Here is an 18,840-nt window from a genome sequence, read left to right as displayed (position 1 = left end):
AGTAAGAAACAATAACGCACAGGATACAGAACCTCCAACTGATTCTCCACCTCCTACCTTCAGGGAGAAAGGAAAGAATATCCATATTAAAAAGAGCAAAATGTTGGAAAAAAGGAACCATCAGGGAACTAGAAAGATCCCTTGTAAATTCTATATTATGATAGTTAAAATTCGACAGTGAAATTCAGGAATAAAGTTTGAAGACATCTCAGAAAGTTCCACAAAGTCAGATCATCTAATTGTGGGAACATTATTAAACGCATACTTTAAACTGCTTTCCATATTAAAGAAAAAGCTGTAACCCATTTATTTATCCATTAATTCCTTCATAAATATTTAGTGAGCACCTACTATGTGTCATAGATGGCTTAAAAAACAGACAAAATTCCTGTCATAAAGAATGCTCCTTCTAGGAGTGGGAACATGACACTAGGTTTTGAAAATAAATGCTAAAATGTCAAATATGAAGATAAATGGGAGAGATGTTTGGACTGAATGACTGTGTCCCCAACTCCAAAGTTCTATGTTGAAGCCCTAACAACTAATGTGATGGTGTAAGAGGTGAAGACTTTGGGAGGTAATTAGACCACGAAGGTGGAGATTTCATGATGGGATTAATGCCCTTACAAGAGACATGAGGGAGATCTCTCTCTTTCTCTCTCTCTCCCCACCCCACATACAGCACCATATGAGGACACGGCAAGAAGGTGGCCATCTGTAAACCAGGAAGAGGGTCCTCACCGACACCGAATCTGCCTGCACCTTGCTCTTGAGACTTCTCACCCTCCAGAACTGTGAGAAGTCTCTTGTTTAAGCCACTGGACTGTGGTGCTTTGTTACAGCAGCCTGAACTGACTAATACTGAGGAGAAAAGGGGGAGAAATAGAGACAGAGCAGTCAGGTAGACCTTCTGGGAAGGCAACATCTGGAGAAAGTTTTGAATTAAGCAAGAGAGGGACCAAGGTGGCGGCAGAGCAAAGCGCAGTGCAAAGGCCCCGAGGCAGAGGCATTCTTTATTTCTTCAAACAAAAGCAAGGGGCCCGTGCCACTGGAACAGAGTAGCTGGAGAGCTGTAGTGAATAAATCCACAGAGGTAGCCAGGGGAAGATCATGCAGGAACTTTTAGGCCAAGGTGATAACCTTGTAGGCTCATTTCAGGCACTGCCAAGTGCTTTCTGGAAAGGGCCAAACAGTAAACACTTCAGGCATTGCAGGCCACGTGTTCTCTGTCACTACTCAACTCTGATGTTACGGTATGAAAACAACCACAGACAAAACCTACAAACAAGTCATCACAGCTGTATTCCAATAAAACTTTATTTACAGAAACAGGTGGCGAGCCTGATTTGGTCTCATGAGCCGTATCAATTCTTATAATCAGTCTATTTGCAACAGGAAGCCATTCACTGGAGGCTTCTATGGGCTTCTACTTTTCCATCTTCTCTGTAAAATGAGCAGTAAGGTGATTATTTAACAGAGGATGTTATATAATTATGGAGACAGAAGTCTGAAACAGTCACCTTGAAGATAGATTGAAGATAGATTAGGAAAAGAAATCTGTATGGCCAGGCTGCTTACACTGAGGATCCACATCCACCTTGCGGTCAAATGTAAAGATGTACACTGGTCAGCGCTGGCTTTTGCTGCTGCAGTTTTGTCGTTGTGACTGGTGGTGATGGTCCCATTGTCTCATCTTGACCGCACAATTATATAGCACTCACTGTGGATCAGGCGCTGTTCTGAGAACTTCATAAACACTACTCCACCTAACTTCTGCTGCCTGGATGTAGCCGGGGAAAGCGGGGCCCTAGACTGATCAGAATGACGGTCTTGTTGGGTCAGTGAAGGCCAGAGAGACAGAGAGAAGGGTGAGGGGGCGCAAGAGAGAAATTAGAATGATGGGCCCACGGAATTCAAGTCAGATACTCACTCTGAAAGTAAGGATGCGGGGGAGCTGGTGGGCAGGATAATGACGGTAGCAAGGTCAGGGTACTAGAGGTTCATTTGGTGTTGAAAAACTGTTGGAGTCAGGTAATGAATGGCACAAAGCAGAAGATTTATAATCTTACAGAAGGACGTAGCTCCCAACATTATTTCTTTGACAGATAAAATCTTAATTTTATTAATGAATGAAGCTGACCTTCACCTTTGACACAATAATCTTAGCCAAATCCTAATGTGATCACGGGTGCCTTAGAACTTTCAGTAGCTCTCCAGCACCCCCAAGATGAGGTCTTCAGACTGAGTGCTCAACTGGACCCCCACCTGGCCCTCAGAAGCGTTTGGAGGCTTGCCCCTCCCTGGTCTTATGTGTAAATTCCCTGCCCTCACTGACGTGTGCCCTGACACTCTCGTGAAAATGCTGCATGCGTCACAGCCTGCACACTTTGAGGCACACAATTTCAGCTCCCCAACTGCCTTCCCCCAATTCTCAAATGTATATTCAGCTTTCAACATCCAACCAAAATTCCACATCCTGTCAACTTCGCCGTGTGAGACGGAACTCAGTGCTGTGCCACCTTCATCAGTTCAGCTCTTTCCATAAACTTAAGCCACGAGCGTGTTTCATAGTCCTCTGTATCCCTGACAACACTCGGGCCATATCATGTGCAGAGCATGTGCTCAATTCCTTTGATTTTCTTTGGAAAATTCTTACGAAATACAAAGTGTCAGGACATGTATAGAGATACTAAAGGAATATATATCACTAAAAAATAATTTAAATTCTATGGACGAGGGACTTCTTGGGTAAGGCAAAGATTTCTTTGTTCTTCGAGTTTGGGTTGTATAAAAAGTAGAGCAGGAGTGCAGGAAGACAAAGAGTGATTTTCATTGGCAAATATTTTTCTTAAATTATATAAGCAAAATAATCAAAGTGGAGAAAATTATAAAAGAAGAGAACCAAAAAATGTTCCCTGACCTTACCACATTTACAGAAATACTTTTATAATTTCAAGGTAGTTCTTTCCAGTTGTGTTTCCCTTGGCATATACTTTAAAAATATAATTTATAATCATACTAGGCATGAAACCTCATATTCTGCTTTTTCAGTTGGAATTACAATAATTTCCTCCATGTAATACATACACTGTTTTAAAGAAGCATTCACAGTATCTTACTCTGAAAAAAAAGTCTGCCCTAAAGAGTTGTCCCTCATTTTAGCTGACAAAGATACTTTTGGGGGTAGCTTTCAAGATTAGCATCACTTTGAATGACAAGCTAACATCCTTGAATGATAGTGAGTCACCTCTCAAAAGACCTCACTCTTCATTTTTCATTTTTATACTTATGAAACTGATATATTCTTGGTTCTTATCATTTGCCGACATCCTACCTGGGTTTTTACCCCTAAGAGACAGAAGCTTCATTCGTGCACGGATCCAGGGTGGTTTAGGATATCTTTTTCTCTAACACACGATAGCGCATCTAATCCACTGAAGTAATTAATAGTATTATCGTGCAGGACTATTTACCAACATTTCATTAAGGAAACTCACCCTGATGTTGATACAAAAACAAAAATTTTTTTTTGCTTCAAATAGCATACATTAATAATAACCCAGGACATAAGCTACTCAGTACGACCAGGCCCAGACCGAAATAACGGCAGTAAATCACTAACGTAATTTTAAAAAGAGTGAATGCATAGTGAAAAATGGAAATGGCAAAAGGCCCGATATTTGCTGAAGTTGCTGCCGTTCTGCAATTTGCAACAGACAGCTCTATTGTAAATAACATATTCACTGGTGGGGTCACTTGTCTCGACCTTAAGAACCCCTCAGAAATGACAATTTGAATCAAAACGATGGTTTTCTAAAGCAGCCACTTTTACAATCACTGATTCCTAGCACAGGCATAATAAATTACTCACTCCTCAAAACATCTCTCATTCTTATAGAACATAACCAGAAAAAGCCTCAGATGTTCATGAAACATGTAGGGTTTTCGGCATCGCGTTATCCTGTGGTGCTCTGCAATCAATTACTGTTATACCACCATCATTAATAATTTTCTTAATGAAAATGATTCTGTTGATCTCCACTGTATTTTAATTATCAGAGTTAAGCATAATTACACTGCAGCTCTGAGCTGGCATGTGGACTCCTTTAGGGCGCAATTTTGTTTTAACACACTGATAATGTAATTTTACATTGTGTCAGTTTGTTTGGTTATTATCCAGTTGTACAATTCCACTGTATTCCTGATAACAGATAATAACCTCAGTACCTCCTATATCCTGAAGTCATTTAAAAAGCAATATTGGAATTCTGCAACTAGCTAACTTAATCGCCTTATGATTTTATAATTCCTGTTGCTAAATATTTGGTTCAGGCATCCACCCTCTTTTAAGAATACTGTAAAAGTAGACAACAGTTATACATATTCTATGAATTACGGAACGGTTAAATAAAGACTTAAATATGAGCGCAATTTTTTCTTTTTAAATTACTTTCTTACTTCTATAGTATTAGGTTCTTTAAGTAAAAGTTAAGCATAAACTTATAAGCTACTTGAGAAAAACTGGCGGCCACGTTAGACAAGAGTATCATTTCAAAATTCTACAGACACGCAGATCCTCTATTTTAAGGCAGAAAATAGTCCAGATTTTTGCAATAGTTCTTACAATGAAAGACCGTTATTTTACAGAGTTGATTGATTAAGTCAGCATGCAGAAGCAAGCTAGGTCATATTAGAATGACTGTCATTAGTTCAACAGTACCTGGTATAGAACCTTGAACATAGTACACAACCAATAAAGGCTTAAATGAATTAATTTCCTGGTTACATTTGTGCAAACAAGCAAAATCAGAGCTTTGAAGATGGTCACAGAATGATTTGGAGATTTGTCTGCTACATGAATTTGAATCAAGCAGCAGAGAAATTAGTATAAGGTACTGCTGTCACTACTGTTTTAGTTCTGGAACACTTTCTCTTAAAAACCAAACCACAAAGTATGAGAAAAAAATTTCGTTGTTAAATATGTATGTACATTTGTGAGGAAGAATAATAACCTGCAACCTTGGCCTAGTAACTGGTATCTTCAAAACTCTGCTAACTGTGTAACTGGGAATTGAGGTCAACATGCTTAAGGTTGAATCCCATTTCATCAAATATGAGCTATGTATCCTTGAACTATTCACTTATCTAAACCTGGATCTACTCATCTGTAAAGTGGGAATAATTTTGCTTACATCATGATTTTGTTGTAATAGTAAACCAGAAAATGTATGGGAAGCATTTAAAACAATGCCTGACACAGTGCTTAACAAAGGGTAACTGCTATCACCCATGTTAACATTATCATCTTTATACTAGCATTTTAAATAAGACCTCCACTAAAAATATTCTGTGCCCAAAGGGAAAAAAATCTTCAGGCAAAGGCCTCAGATTCTGTAACAGAGTTCTCTGCAGACACTGTGGGTTCGCAGTGACCAAATGGGACTTACGGAATTCTGAGCCATAAATCTGACGTCAGATTATCACGTCTTCTTGCACACTTGCTTGATACCAACATGACGGCCTGGCTTCATTTCCTCTAAATTTGTCTTGATGTGTAACCCAAAGGGCAAAGTGGACTGAATGCAGATCATCAGCAATATAATATTTATAATAATCCGTGCAGTTATGTGTACAGGTGCTTCTTCAGAAAAACCCAGTGAGATGGCCAATGCCATTCCATTTTCACAGCTGAGAAAATCAGGATTTAAAGAGGAAAAGTGATTTGCCCCAGGTTCCATCTGAGCAGCAGTTCTTACAATGATATTGTGCTTGTATATAAAAAGAAGTCTTCTGTGGTTAAGATGAGAGTGCGGGTCAGCTGATACTTTTTCATGACTTTGATTGACAATGTTTATTCTCGTAATCTGGATACCTAGAGAACGTGGCTGCTCTGAAAAAGCACTCCACGGGAAACCAAACAATTTAAGTATTCTTCAAAGGAAGCAAACTGGATGAACAAACCCACATGGAAGATGCTAAAGCTTTAATTTTGAAGGCTCAGAACGTGAAACTGGAAATAACCTATTCACTTTTCACAAGTGAGAAAGATCACCCTACTGTGCAAACACTGTAAAGAACTAAAGGGATGAAGGAAAAAAAAAGTTGACTTCCAATGCTTGCCAGGCCTTCATGGATTTTAGGAGTAAGTGGGCAGGCCCCTGCTCACCCCCCTCTCCAGCAGCCTGCGTTTAACTTCAGCATGGTGCTTTTTAGTATTTTTCCATTGGAGATAAGTAAATTAGAATTATCTGTAGTCTGCTGAGAATAATGGCAAAAAACAGACAACCCAACAAGTCTGGCCCATGAATGTCTGGATGAGCTAATCACTTTCTGGAATGATAGGGAGTAGTTGAGGCAGGGAAAAAAGTACATCAGATTGTAATATTAATGCCAAATACTGTACTTTTTTTTATTACTTTGATAAAACAGGATGATGGCAGCCTGTCCAACAGCACTAAGTGATATAATTTTATAACAATTATTTGATGGACACCTTGGAAATGAACGTCTTATGATTAATTATATTTAAGGTTCCTACTAGCCTACATTTAATAGCACTTCAAAAAGTAAGTATGTAAGTATGGCTTTTAAATGGCAATAGTCACCAATTAAGTGGCCTATCTTATACAATATGAAAATAGCATCAAAAATTTCACAGTCAGGGTATTTAAAAAAAATGCTACACATATACATTTTACATTCTACTGGTAAATAGGTACTAACAGACTCTCAGATAACCAGGTCCTATAAAAATGATTTTGGCACAGAATTTGTAAGTAGTTTAGGTTCTTACTAGAAAACAACAAAAAAAGCAATGCTATTTTGGCATCAGGAATTTATTTTTCACCTTCAGTGAGAGCTTCTTAGACATTAGGAATAACGTGTTGCATCTGGGTGCATGGATATTAGCCCATCAAGGAGTTCTTTTGTGTCTGGAAGCAGCAGTTTGCTTTCATTTGGGGAACTACTTCTCCATCTCAGTGGCCTATGTGGGTGGGGTTCATTCTACTCTATGGATGATTGTAATTTCCAAGGAAGAGTCGTAGTGATTAATTGGTTCAGGGATTGGCATGTGATGAGCCCCAGTCAAAACCCAGAAAAGCTCTCTTTTACTGGGATTTCTATGTTAGTACAACAAGTCTGGAGCATCTTACCATGTGGTAAGAATATTTCTGAGAATGAAATGCACAAAAGAAAGAGGAGGCAGAAGATAGAGATCGTCTGGGGACAAAGTCTGAATAACTGAATTAAACTGATGCTGAAGTTTAGAATATTCTTGGATTCTCAGTTACATGAGCAGATGAATCCCCCAACACACACACACACGTACACACACACTTCGATTTTTTTTTTTTGCATAAGCCAATTTCATTTGGATTTCCATCATTTGAAAACAAAAGAGCCCTCAACCAATAAATAACATACACATTACAAAAATGCCTCATACATCACAGATGTTCAAGTCAACATGTACGTGTTAAATCTAAATCACCAAACCCTTCTAATGACAAAACTCTTTTGCTTTGAGAAGGCTTATCATATGCACAGCCTATGAAGACAGAAGGCTTCAGAGTCAATTGGGTCCTGGTAGGAGTGATTCTTGGGGTTGTTATTTTCCATGATGCAAATGATCCCCAGCATAAGCCCAGAATATTGAGGTATTTACAGAACTCTGAGTGAACTATTCCCTTCTTCCAAAGGCAATCTGAATACACGGAATTAGCATCAGGCCTCCATAGCTCATCTAAGGGATCAGAGTCTACAGAAGAGTTTGTCTCAGTGTATTACCCAGAGCACTAATTTCAATGTTCCAATGGATGTTTTTGGTAAGAGGAAAAAAAAATGCATATGCCTATATATCATATAGTCAAAATGAGTTACATAGCTTTTTGTTTTGTTTTACTACTGGACTTTTCAGAGCATTAATACCAGCAGGCTTTGTGAGTTTTCAAGAGGGGCCAGAATAGGCAATATTTAATCCTAGGGCTTTTTCTTTAATCTTAGGGTTGTGCGGAATGTGCTTTGGGAAGTCCCACATTATAATAATACTCTTTGTGATTGCTGCACAGAAATGCCTGAGTGGTTTAAGAGAATGTATTCATCATGCAACAGTGTCAAGGGGAAAGGCAGAGTCACAAAGAACACAGAGTATGGGATTTGGAATGATCAAAACCCGAATTCAAATTTGGTTCCTTTGTTAGCTCTTCATGACCACCAAAGACAACCATACCACTGTTGTAAGTCACAATGTCAAACTGTACAAAACGAGAAACCCTTCCTCTCTCCCAGAGCTGTTTGAAAGCTTAATGCAGGAGGGACTTATTCTAGTATGTGTAACTCAGACCCTCAGTTAGATAGATGTATGTTTGCATCCCACTTTAAACACTTAGTAGCTATGTGACCATGCAAATTACTTAATCTATGTCTCAATTTCACTTTTTGCAAAGTAGGGTAGGATGTTAATTGCTGACTAGGTGTTAAATAATGATTAAATGAAATAAGGCACATACAGCAGCTATTGTGGTCCTTGTTATTTGAACTGCAATACCAGCTGTTCTTATAAATTGAACAATATCAAATTACCTTTCCCAGGTTAAACACTATTAAATAGCAGGAATTCATATGGTTCACCATCACAGTATGTGATTTGTCTATTAGAGTTTCTGGCAACCATTCATCATTTGTCTATCTGGTCAATCAATCATTATTTACCCCGTGCTCTTTCTGTACAAGCAGCACGTCAGACCAAGGATTAAAAGGTGATTAAGGCCTAATCCTTGCCCTCAGTAAATATAGAGTAAATACGAACGGCAGGCAATAATAGTTAACTTTTTACTTACCTTTTTCTTGAATACATACAATGATGATCACAAAGTGAGTTAAAAAGAGCAATGAGAGACGTGCATACAGTTTGGTATGGGAGTCCCAAGGAGAGATTCAGTGGTGCTTAATCAGTGGTGGTGGTTATTATCCATGGACAAAGCTAGCACACAGCTGGGCTCAGTGCACGCTTTGTGAGTTAATTAAGGGGCATCCAAAAATTATTCCAAATTGTTTGTTGCCAAGAGGCTTCAGGGACCTCTAACCATAAGAACACACAAACACGTTCAAGTTAAGGTCCTCCATAGAACACAGAATTACAATTTTGTTACAGTTTTTCTCCTTATGTAACCATATAACAATGATCTCTTCTAAGAGGAAGCCTGATTTAAACATGCAGTGGATTTGGATTATGATAGGAGAACAGCTATTCTCTTATTTCCTCCATATTACGTTGCCATCACAGAGATAATTTATCGGACAACAAAAACGTATTCCCAGTAATTGATCCTAGACTCCAAGCCATCTTTTGTATTTTTTGCATTCTGAGTGTGATCACCGGTAAGCTAGTTCGCTATACTATTGCTTTTCATTTTGATAGATCATATTGACATATCCTGGGAAAATCTCACTTCCCTTCTAGCTCAAAGCTCTCACCAGCATACCACAGGTATTTGGGGTCAGAAAATGAGTGGGTATGGGACCAGCAATTACAGAAGGAAAAGGAATATAATCAGATCCTGGTGTGGAGATTGTTTTTTTAGCTTGCAAATTCCCTCTTTCCGGTGTTTCAACTTTCAAAGGCTTATGGTAGTTTAAACGCAATCCTCTTATAAGTGTACAAATTGTAATGATTATAAGGAACAAGTTGTAATTGTTTCTAGCAAGTTTTTAAGAGTCTTTGATGTTATGATTAGTGTTTTATATGTTAATATATTGATAGGGGTGCTTATTTGCTTGTTCCCTTGGATGCTTTTATGGTTTCTAGGTTCAATGTGCAAATACATCTTTGATCTCAGTAGGTCTATTTGGTTAAAAAAGAAAGCTAAAAGAAATTAAATACGAGAAGCACAAGGTTTTGCAATATTTACAAAAAAGCGAGATTAGGGATTTCACTGTAAAAGTATAGAGCTGGGGCCCAGAACCTGAACATGGAGAATAGTGAGGCAAATCACACCACACACGTGGAGGGGCCTGGGTTTGGGGGAGCCAGTCCCATGATGTGTGTCACTGAGCTGCGGCTCCTTTGTAGCCTGGGTGTAGCCGTGTGACTCTGTCTAGGTTGATGTCACACTGGGCAAATCAAACGCAACACTCTGCAAGCCATCACTTCCTCTCTCCCATTTGCCTCCTGCCCTTCAGAAATCACCATGGGGAAGGATTCTCAGCTTTTGCAATGGCTTTCTTTTCAGCCATCCTCTCATCACGTGTGATTTCAAGAAACTGGCTGGAACACAGTGCCTCCTGGAGCACGCACCTTGACACCTTGACACGGGTTGCTAAATTTCAAAAGGAATTTACTTTTTGATGGATAATGCCTAAGAGAGGAATCTGGGATTTTGTCAAACCCACTATCAAAACTAACAGCTAGGAAGAAACTAGTCAAGACACTCAAATCCACAGTTAGGTGAATGTGTACGGCGCTAAGTAATTAGTGGTAAAAGGTAAAACCTTCTGTTTTATGCTCTATGGAAAAAACAAAACAAAAACAAAAAAACCCCACTAGGCTTTGCTGAATATACCGGTTAGAGAAATTCATAAGGGAAGAAAGGAGAGAGGATCAAATTTTACTTTGTACCCCCATTCCAGCTCATTTGGTGCTGTTTTGCAACACTCAGGTTTCAATACATCCAAAGAGAGAGGGAAACGATCTTGCACTTACCTTTGCTGTACACAATGCAGTTGTTTTTGTTGTCTTCCACTCCTTGCCAAGTCACATCCAGCAGCCACTTGGGACCGGCAGTCAGCACCATTGGGACCTGAGCCTTTGTCTTCTGCAGAAAGAATGATAACAAACAGATGCCATTTGCTTTCGTTGATTAAAAACTTGAATAATAACTGTACTAATCATTTTATTTTTCCAAACAACTAAATCTCCCAAACCGTAATCTAAGTCCTTATTCCCTCGTCTCATGATATCTTTTTAAGACAACAGAAGCTGTAAAAGCTTTACTGCTTTCACTAAATCTGAATGGTAGAATTATCATCAAGAATTTTTTTTTTTCCTAAATGATACTGGATCAGATCTCCAAGATTAGACAGATCTCTCGCGGCTCTGAATTATAAAGAGAATGCAGATGACTTTCATTGCAAAGAGCAGAGTGTTTAGAAGTGAACTTTAGACACATTGTATTTTACTATCAACAGGATCTCACTATTTCCTGAAACAGACAGGAAAGAATTTAAAGAATCAGGATCCATTTCAAAGCTCTATCCTGAGCAACATTTATATTAGAGTAGGAATTTATTCTGAATGAATAATGAAATCCACCCAACACCCTTGTCTAAGTATGGCTATGCAGCCTGACTGAAACAGAAATAATATTAATGCTAATGACTCATTGTACACTGTCTCCAAAAAGACTATAAAAGAGGAATCAAGAATAAATTCAGATACAGAGCAACTAAAGCATGACATCCCTTGCTCTGAGAAGCAGGGAGCCAAGTGCTCCAGTTCTAACAATATTTTCTGCGTACCTCATTTTAAATATAAGGCTCAAAAGGTTCATCATTTTAGGCTGTTTGGCATCCAAACTATTTCTCTTTAACTATGTTAAACACGGCAGGAAATAAACCAGGGAGGAAACAAGCCGCAAGACTGGTGTTTGCTGATGAGTCAGAGTGAACTGGCATTCAGACGTTTATCATTCACCAGCCCATGTTCTGTGCATCCACTATCATGAAACCACAACCCAGAGCGCAATACAAGGGTCTCAAAGTAATTTTTGAACTGAATTTTCACCTAGATATGATCCTGCCAAAGAGATCTCAGCCCATTCTGGGACTTTTCCACATGTTGTATGCTATCACAAATTTCCCAAATTGGCATTAACAAGTAATTACTTGAGGCGTTCTGTGTAATCTGCCCATTTCAACTCTCTCAGGAACCCAGAAACCCCATGTCACTGGCCAAATGACAACAATGATCATGCATGAGACACAGATCTATTGATACTGCAAAGCCATATTAAAAACTCTGCATAAAATCAATGCTCACCCATTTTTTGATCTGTCAATTACATTGTAAGAGGTAAAACTACCATAAAATATACTATTTAATGGAAAAAATCAACCATGATGGACAAATTAAAAAAGAAGTCTGAAAAACACTTCAAATATTAAAACAGAGGAGGTGGTAAACCAGGTCAACTGTAAGAAATACTTGCATACTGATTTTTCACATTCATATTTTGATTGAAGTCTTTAATTTTTCAGCTATGTATATTAATATTTGGAAAGTAAAACCTGTGCAAGACAGTTACCTGAAAGCCCTGTGGGAAAGAAGGTAGTTTTATCCTGTAATTTTTTAGAAACAATCTAGGCAAGCTGTTATCAAGTTATCCCTTTGGTTAGTAGTCTAAGTGACGATTTTAATTTGTTTTTCCATTTTTAAGATAGAATTTGAGAATAAGCAAGCTTCTTCAATCTAAAATGATGTGATCCCTATCCAATTAAATAACAGGTCTTAATTAGGCATATTTCAGCTCCTTTGACTACTAGAGAAACTGGCAAGTTCACAGATCAGTGTCAGCAGGTCTCCAAGCAGTAAGCAGAATAGTCAGTCACAGGAGAGACTTCACCACTTCGATAAGCCTGCACGTGGCGGATTTAGTGGTGTTACTTGTAGTATCTATTCTCTTCTGATCTTAAATAACAGACCTCAACAACAGGCACGTGGTTTCACTTCTGCTGTATTCTCTTATTTCATGGGAAAGACATGCATTTTAAATTCTTTAATCTTTTACTCCATAGTTCTTAAAGCCACATGGATTTCTACACAGTAAATCAGCTTTTACAATTTTCCATAGAAAATATGAAAAATAGATTTTAATCTCAATTTCTTTAGGGGATCTTTTACTGTAAAGAAAATCAACTGATTTGCCAATACCACAATCTTCCATTCATTTCACAAAGGAACCTACTGACCCAGTCTTGTGCTTGGTGCTAGGAATATGAGGAAGTCTTTGGGGGTGAAAGATACAGATACATTAAAAAAATTTTACTATAATGTCAAAAACAGCACAGTAGGGAATGCAAAGTCATGTGTAAATTGTTTTGGGGTTTGTGAAGGGCAAGATACAGCCCTGTGGATTCAGGGAAGGTATCATGGAGGAGGTAACAGTCAGGCAGGATCTTAAAAGCTAAACAGGAAGAATCTGCAATTGCTGGTAATGCTACATGCAAAGTCTGAGCAGTGTATAAGAGTGGTATGTATAGCAAACAACACCTAGTTCTGAGATTCTTTGGTTTAAGTTCTCATATAAAGTCTTGAGAGCTGTTCTTAGTATATAGAAAGCACTAGATAACACTAACCTGTCATCATTGAAATCATTATTGATATAATTATTATCACTGCTGATAAGTGGAAGGGACATAACTCCATATACGTCTAGAAAAGCAGGTTAGAAACGGATCTTGAAGGACTTTTCATATCAAGCAAAACCTTTTGTGCTTATTAAATCTCTAAGTAGAAGGAAGACAGTAAAAGATTTTTTAAGCAGGAAGAATGAGGTTACTACCATTGCTGCTATGTGTACAACATCCCTTACTTACTTAGTCCTCGTATATATTTTCAGACAAAGATACTGCAACCGAGAGATTGAATAATTTATTTCAGGTCAAAGAGCTGGCAGAAGGCAGAGCCCTTATTTATATTTAGCTCTGTTTCCAAACACTACCCTTCCTGGGTGACCAACCATTTGAGCTCTCCTGAGACTGAAGGGTTTCCCAGGATGCTGGACTTTCAGTGCTAAAACTGGAAAGTCCTGGGCAAACTGAGATGACTTGTCCACCCCTACATCTCCTACTATAAAACAGTATTAGTGGTTTACATCTATTGAATACTTACTAAATGTTGCGTGTTGAGTTAAATAATTCTCCTGAATTATCTGTTTTGATTTTTACAACTCCAGGAGTTAGGTATTAACATTTTCTCCATTTCGTACATATGCAAATTAAGATTTAGAGGATTTGATTTTGTGGCGCAAATAAAAATAGTTATTTAATATCTTTCTTTAATGGTAAGTCAGGTACTGTACCTTTTAAAACTTTGGCAAACATTTATATGTCGGGCATAGGTAGAATCTGACTTTCCAAGAAACTGAGTTGAAAGGAAAACAATTTCTTTGACTCCAAATCAATAAAGCAAAAGCAAAAATGTTGCAAAGACTTAGTGAAAGCTATACCCAAGCTGTAAAGTAAAGAATACACAGATAAAAAAAAAATCTCAAGGGACCAGTTATTACAGTTTTGAGGAGGTAAGTCAATTTCTTTCTGAAGAAATCAACTTTTGTAGAGACTGACTGCCTTCAAAGAAGATTACCAAGTGTGAGAAAGAAGGAGTTAGCCAGGATTATATGAAATCTATGCTCCAGCAAAATCCATGAATAGAATATAACAATTATATCCACATTGATCATTAGGTTTACTTTCCCACGTTTCTCTGTCATAAGGATTCATACAATCTAGAATGTTAAGAGCTGGGAGCAACTTCAGTGAGTTTAAGTCCCTAATTTCACAAATGAAGAAAGTAAGGCCACGATGTTTATCTAGCACCCCACAGAGGTAGGATGCATTCGGTACAACATGCTGGGAAAAGAGAATGGACATAAAAGGTGTGGTTAAGCAGAAAAAATGTCCTCCTACCAAAATATCCACGCCCTAATGCCTTGGAACCTGTGAATATGTTATTTTACTTGGCAAAAGGGATTTTAAGAACATGATTCAGGTTCAGGGCCATGACATGGTGAGAGGACCTTAGATTATCTGTATGGGCCCAATCTAAACACAAGTTTCTAAACGTAGAAGGGAAAGTCAAAACAGCAGATCAAAGAGATTTGACATGAAAAGGATTCCACCTGCCTTTGCTGCCTTTGAAGATGGCACAGTGAAACCATGAACTGAGTGTGGTGGTGTCTAGAAACTGGGAAAGGATCTCAGTTCCAGGAAGTGAGGAAAACAAAACTTTCAGTTCTGCAACCTCAAGGAACTGAATTCTGTCAAAAATCCAAATAAGCAGAAAATGGATTTTCCCCTAGAACCTCTAGAAAGGAATGCATCCTGCTGACAAACTGATTTTAGTCTAGTGAGACCCATGCTAGACTTCTGATGTACAGAACTGTAATATAATACATTTGTGTTGTTTTAAGCCACTAAGTTTGTGGTTATTTGTTTTGGCAGCAATAGAAAACTAATACTCCTCAAATTCAGATTTACTGACTTATAGTTTAAAAAGAATTACTTAAGTTCCTTATCAAATGTGCTCAAAAGTGTGAAACAATTTTCCCTTAGCTGGAATAACACCAAATCTACATTGTTATTCCACAATCAATGTTCTTGCTTTAAAGTGTGAGAAAATACATAGTGGTGACTAATAATTCTTGCTTCTATAACTGGGTATTTAGAACATTTTATGACTCACTATTAACCTTACAGTTCAAGTGTGGCGGGAAGGACATTACTGTTCTTGAAGTCAGATGAGCTAGGCTGGAATCCCAATACATGCAGGTTCTGTGACTGGAAAATCACTTAAACTTGAATGTTCTGAACTTCAGAATATATGTCTATAAAATGGGGATTACAATTTCTACCTCAAAGGTTGTCTTATGAAGCAACCAGCACAGTATTTAGTAAACCATGGATGCTATCAAACTTCAGCTGAATACCTACATGGATAAATGAATTAAAAATGTGTGACGAGCGGGGGGAGGGTATAGCTCAGTGGCAGAGCATGTGCTTGTTATGTATGAGGTCCTGGGTTCAATCCCCAGCACCTCCATTAAAAATCAATCAACCAACCTATCAACCTACTTATTTACCCCCATAAAAAAAAAAAAACAAGCAAACAAACAAACAAATGTGTGAAGAGCATTTCTGCAATCCCTGTTTCTTAGGCACTGGTGATGTTTGTAGGGATTAGGACAGAAGTCAAGACAAAGACTCTTTATTTTCCAGTTTAAAGGTGGTGGTAGTCATTAGTGTTATTGATTGATTATTGCTAACTCTCCACTATTCAGGTCTCTTTTAAAGTTAGGTATGGGAATATGACTTCATTTCGTCAATGAAATTGAATAAGAAGTGATTCATGTCACTTCTACACAGAAGCTATAAGAGCAATGGACTCACCATCTTGCCTTGCTTTTGCTGAAATGACCATCAAGCATGCAGGGAGGAAGGCCTCCTACCACAGGGGCCATGTAGCATGAGAAAGAGAGACACTTTTTTATTCAAAAAGCTGTCGCCATATTAGGGTTGCCTGCAACTGCAGCAAAACCTAGCTTATCCTCATTGACACAAAGACATCCCTCATTTTTTTCTGTATTGAAATAACCCATGGGTTTTTACAGGTTAAAGTTTGTACTTTATCTGTATCTAGGCAGTCTCTTTCAGTAATAAATCAATTCAAGACATATAACAGGAGCCTGAATTTCAGTTAAGCTGGAATGTTTTAAAAAGAAAACGAAATAGTGTGCACTTCTGAGGCTCCACATTGTAAGTTTAAAAAAAAATTTGCACTCCTGGACACTGAACCCAGAGTTTCATGCTTAGACAGTCTACAACTAGACAAACTTGACAAGGACAAAATGGGTCAAAAGTGTCATTTCTTAGGAATAATTAGAATCATCTAATGTGGATAAAAGAGGTCAAAGTAGCATCCACTTCTCACTAACCTTTGGAGTTACTGGACCGACAAAGGAGGTAGCCTTCAATAAATGTTTATACTCAAGCCAAAAGGTTAATGGAGATAAAAGTAGGCAGCCCAAAGGTAAAGAATGGAGGATAATTCTAACCCAAGAAACTGGTGACATAATGCTGTCTTAGGGATTCCAAATTTTGCTGGAAATATTTGTTGAACATTTCCAAACTAAGGCTTACAAAGAACTAGAAGTCTTAGGAAAATCTGACCCATGAGAAGAGCCTGACATTACAGCCTTTAAAAAAAAACTGAGAAGTGGCATTTGATGGAAAAATTGGCCTCCACTGACATTAGTTTGGGAAATACAACAAGATCTCATTAGAGAATCTCAAGCCAATGCCATGAGCTGTCCTTTGATGCTGTGGAAATCCTCCTGGTGTGCTGCTCCCGTAACTGGGTAACAGGTGAAAAAGGTTGGAGCTGGTTGTCAAAATTCATAGCTATTTTTTAACAATTCATAGCTGTTTCTATTCTATCAGCTATAAAAACATATTTGATAGTTGACTTTGAAGAATTTCCAAATTACTATAGATATTAGATTTATATAGTTAGAACCAGAAAAGCACATATATATATTCCTGGCCTTTGGGAATGAGATGCCACCACCACTGCCAGTCTCTCCCAGCTGAATTAGTCTCTAAACCTATGTGGAAAAAAAAAAGTGATACTTTATGTGATTTGACCTTCTACTACCACAGGAAACATTTTACATAGCAAAAATCTCAGTTAATGTATAAAAGCAGTTCTCCACGCTGGAATTAAATTTAAATTCAACCTGACAGTCGTGAAAACACTGTATCTCTCTCCTTTTAACTGTGTGAAGTCTCTAGTGACAGTGAACTTGAATTTAAAAATTCCCTTTATCAACAGCCTATTCTTTGGAGGCACGCATAATAACTTAAAATCTTGGACCACCTGGAGAGGGGAGGGATGTCCAGTGATAATTCAAGGCCCTCCACAATTGTATTTTCTGTAATTCTGGGCATGGTATACAGCCTCCACATTACTGAATTGACTAGAACTATAAAACTTTTAGTATGATGATTTCCACCTAATTAACACTATGCTTTTTACTAAATATCTTTTTAAAAGTTATATAGGACACCTCATGAATGTCTGAGCTTGATGCTACTGAGGTAAAGGCTTTTATTTTTCCCTTCAGAAAATTAGAGTACCATTTTAAATGACATAAGCAGAATCACTGTACTGCACGTGGTCCCAAAGGGTCAAGTTATTTGTGTGAGGATGTAGAAAAAGCTTCTCAGTGATGACACCTGAATATTCTTCATGACTGATTAATGCCAGACATCATTCAACATGACCAGGTATGTCATGTGCTTCCATTAAAATCAGATGCTTCCCTTTAAAACAGAATAAAATGTCCATTGAGCTACACTGAGATGTCCCCTGAATGAGAAATACAGTCTTTCCTTTTTTTGCCGTGTCCGAAAACATGGTGTGTGTGCAAGTTCCACATAAAGATTTAAAGAAGTAACTAAGAACTTCCAAACTCATACCAAATATCTTACCTACAGTTGCTATTTAGGAAGCAACAAAACAACTTACTAAAATTTATCAAATTTATGTCGCTAGAAAAAAATCTGGTGTGTTAGACACATTTTCAAACTCAAGTTCAAAGAAATTAAGAATACATTTCAATTAGAAAATATATGGTGGACCTGGAGATTGTCATTCTAAGTGAAGTAAGCCAGAAAGAGAAAGAAAAATACCACATGATATCACTTATTTGTGGACTCTGAAAATAAAGACAAATGAACTTATTTACAAAACAGAAACACGCTCACAGACATAGAAAACAAACTTATGGTTACCAGAGAGGGAAGGGAGGGAGAAGGGGTAAATTGGGAGTTTGAGATTTGCAGATATTAACCACTACTACTATATATCAATAAATAAACAACAAGTTGACAGTGTACAGCACAGGGAACTATATTCAATATCTTGTAGTAACCTATAATGAAAAAGAATATGAAAATGAACATATGTAGGTATATATATGACTGAACTATTATGCTGTACACCAGAAATTGTAACTGACTATACTTTAATTTTAAAAATATATATAGTAGCTCACAGCGAAAAAT

At 37.8% G+C, this 18,840-nt stretch overlaps 1 protein-coding gene and 1 non-coding gene across 6 annotated transcripts in view; one reads left to right on the top strand and one right to left on the bottom strand.

Moving 5' to 3' along the window:
* Positions 1-18,840, bottom strand: part of ZFPM2 (zinc finger protein, FOG family member 2) — a 428,442-nt gene that overhangs the window by 138,049 nt on the left and 271,553 nt on the right. For all 5 annotated transcript variants that reach the window (XM_074352601.1, XM_074352599.1, XM_074352600.1 and 2 more), the window contains one exon: positions 10,703-10,814. In XM_074352601.1, the coding sequence (XP_074208702.1) occupies positions 10,703-10,814 (112 nt within the window). The remainder of the gene's footprint in view (positions 1-10,702; positions 10,815-18,840) is intronic.
* Positions 15,745-15,817, top strand: TRNAN-GUU (transfer RNA asparagine (anticodon GUU)). The gene has a single exon. It is a non-coding gene; the product is annotated as a tRNA-Asn (tRNA).

The sequence above is a fragment of the Camelus bactrianus genome, chromosome 25 (genome assembly GCF_048773025.1).
Source record: "Camelus bactrianus isolate YW-2024 breed Bactrian camel chromosome 25, ASM4877302v1, whole genome shotgun sequence".
Lineage (NCBI taxonomy): Eukaryota > Metazoa > Chordata > Mammalia > Artiodactyla > Camelidae > Camelus > Camelus bactrianus.
Note: the sequence above shows the minus strand (reverse complement) of the source record. Positions and strands in the feature narration are given on the sequence as shown.